The sequence below is a fragment of the Monodon monoceros genome, unplaced genomic scaffold, assembly GCF_005190385.1.
Source record: "Monodon monoceros isolate NGI ecotype Baffin Bay Population unplaced genomic scaffold, NGI_Narwhal_1 Super_Scaffold_11, whole genome shotgun sequence".
NCBI classification, from domain to species: domain Eukaryota; kingdom Metazoa; phylum Chordata; class Mammalia; order Artiodactyla; family Monodontidae; genus Monodon; species Monodon monoceros.
Window position 1 is genome coordinate 3,567,598 of NW_021703767.1, and position 2,490 is coordinate 3,570,087.

Sequence of the window (2,490 nt, forward strand, 5' to 3'; positions counted from 1 at the left end):
GGTTTCACCTGTAATTCTGCCCACACTAAACCAAGGTCTGGGGAGTCAAACTAGTAAGTTTCTTTCCCCTTCCTCTGGTCACAGCTCCTTGACTTTGGAGGGATGCCCTTGACCACTGACCGCTGTGGGCAGGAATAAGGGGCCATCCGTCAAAGAGCTCTGGCCCCTGGCCAGGGTGGGGTTTGGACACAAGCTGGCCAGTGGAACTCGCAAGCCTGGGACCCTGACCAGGGTGATGGAGGGGTGGGCACAATTCCTCTCAGGGGCAGTGGCCTGGACCCCTGGGGCCGCCTGGAAACTGCCCCTTCTAAACTTTATTCTTTGGCTGTCCCACCAGTTCTGTGAGTCCCTGTATCCTGACCAGGCTGGCTGATCGCTAGCTCCGTCCTTGTTCCCAGAGACCCACAACAAACACCAGGGCCGGCCGTTAGGTGTCCTCCTGGGCGAGTCTGCAGATGGTGGCTGGGTTTCCTACTGGGTCAAAGATGGCTTAGACGCCAAGGACAGGAGGGTGGGGCGGGAAGGGGGCTGGCGGAGAGTACTAGACGCTAGCTTTAGGGGAAACGGGTGGGTACGTGTGAGATCTTTCTGAGTTACTTCTCATAACTGCAAGTGTATCTACAGTTATCTCAAACGAAAATTCTTTTAAATGACAGAAGGTCATCGCCCTCCGCCACTAACTGCCCACCAGGCTGCCCAGCCCCGCTCTGAGCTGTGGCCTCACCTCTACTGCGCTGTGCAGTGGGCCGGGGGCTCGGGCTGCAAGCCCAGCTTCCAGCCACACTCCCCTGAAGCCTCTTCCTCCCTCCCCCCCACCGCCCCCTTCTCAGTTCAGAAGCTGGCAGTGCCCCCTTGTTCTTGCCACTGCCCAGGAGTTGCCTCCACTACCCCCTCAGCGCCCCTCCCCTCTCCCCCCTTCCCGCCAGGCAAGCCTGCTCCTTCCAGGCTGAAACAAAACCTTCCTTTAAACTGAGAATGTCTCTAGCAGCTGGTTTTTCCTTTGTCTTTCAAGGCCAGACTCCCTAAGAAGCAATCCCCCTGCCTCGACCCTCGATCTAACCCAGCCACCTGAACCCACCCCCTCAGCTCAAGGCCCCTTTGCAGAGTCCCAGCTGCCCCTCTGTTCCACCTGCAGGGCAGCCTCCCCCCTCTCTCCCTCCCCTCCCCCCTCCCCTCCCCTCTTCCCCTCCCCCTCTCCTCTCTGAACCCTTCCCTGCCCCTCCTTCCATCTCTTCTTCCTGCCCTGTCCCCTCCTCACAGGGCTGTCCTGAGTCTTTATTTTTTCATATGAAAAACAAGTGGGAATAATAGAGGCTTCCTGCAGAGATCGTTGGAGTGAGGCGATTATAACCGCAAGTATTTTGAAAACTCAGAGGGGTTATGTTTGGTAGTGTTTATGCAAATGGGAGCAGCCTTGTGAGCAGGGTGGCAGTTCAACTGTCATGGCCGCTGGGGGAGGTGTACGTGCCTGTGTGTGTCTGTGTGTGTGAGAGGTACCCTGCTGAATAAACAAACAACCCAGGTAACCTCTGCCCATGAGTTGGTGCTACCTCGTGGAAAAATCTGGCACTGTTCCCAGCCAGAGCTGCTCCAAGAATGCTTCTTGCCCCTACTTACTACCCTGAATTTCTCTGGATTGTAAGAGAATGTAGCTCTTGTGGCCACAGGAATCTGGTCACAGCCTGGAGACGCGTGAGGGCGTCTGGGAGAATCCTGCAGCCACGCAGAGCGCTGGTGCCGAGGCTGCTGTGCCTACGACTGGCAGGCCTGTCCCCCCGCTGTCTTCTCCCCACCTCTCCTTCCTGACTACCCCGGGTCAGCAAGGTTTCCTGGCCTAAGGAGAACTGCTTTCCCGCCACTTCCCAAGTCCAGGAAGAAGCCGAGAGACCTGCTCCTTGTCAGTTACCTAAATTACCACCTGCCTCGCTGCTGGGCTGGCATTTCATGGGTCCGTCCTGATGGGAGGATGGACAGATGGCAGGGAGGCCCACAGCTGGGAAGTGGGTCCTCAGGGACCCAGTGGTCCTGCTGGCCGCCCCGCCCTTTCCAGGTGGGTGCCTCCGCCTGGGTGTCGGGCAGGGACAATAGAGGAGCCCCAGTGAATGACAAGGACAGAGGAGGTTACAGGGCGTCCCTTGGGAGCTCTGCAGCCTCAAGCCAGGCCAGTAGCTTGCAAACGGCACCATGGTCAGGAAGTATTTGGCGGTGATCTCAGGGGCTGGGTCTACCAGATTGGCCTGGCGCTGACGTTCACCAGAGACAAGCCTCAGGCTCCTATCTGTAAAATGATAGGGTCGCCCACGCAGGCTTGCGTACAAGGAAAGGGCCCGGCCCAGCGCCTGGCATGGCAGGGTGCCAGCCAGTGCAGCCGAGTCACCGCCACCCGACTTGGCATCTCTCCTGGGATCCCATCTGGTCCCTCCTTCACCTCCACCCATCACCCTGCCCACCAGGAACTACACAACCTCATGAAGCAGGTGAGGCCCTGCT

General features: G+C 58.4%; 1 protein-coding gene across 1 annotated transcript in view; it reads left to right on the forward strand.

Annotated features, from left to right (window-relative positions):
- Nucleotides 1–1,459: 1,459 nt before the first annotated feature.
- Nucleotides 1,460–2,490, forward strand: part of LOC114890890 — a 14,290-nt gene continuing 13,259 nt past the window's right edge. Inside the window, exon 1 of the mRNA XM_029214823.1 lies at nt 1,460–2,477. Coding sequence (XP_029070656.1) covers nt 2,103–2,477 — 375 coding nt within the window. The 5' untranslated portion in view covers nt 1,460–2,102. The remainder of the gene's footprint in view (nt 2,478–2,490) is intronic.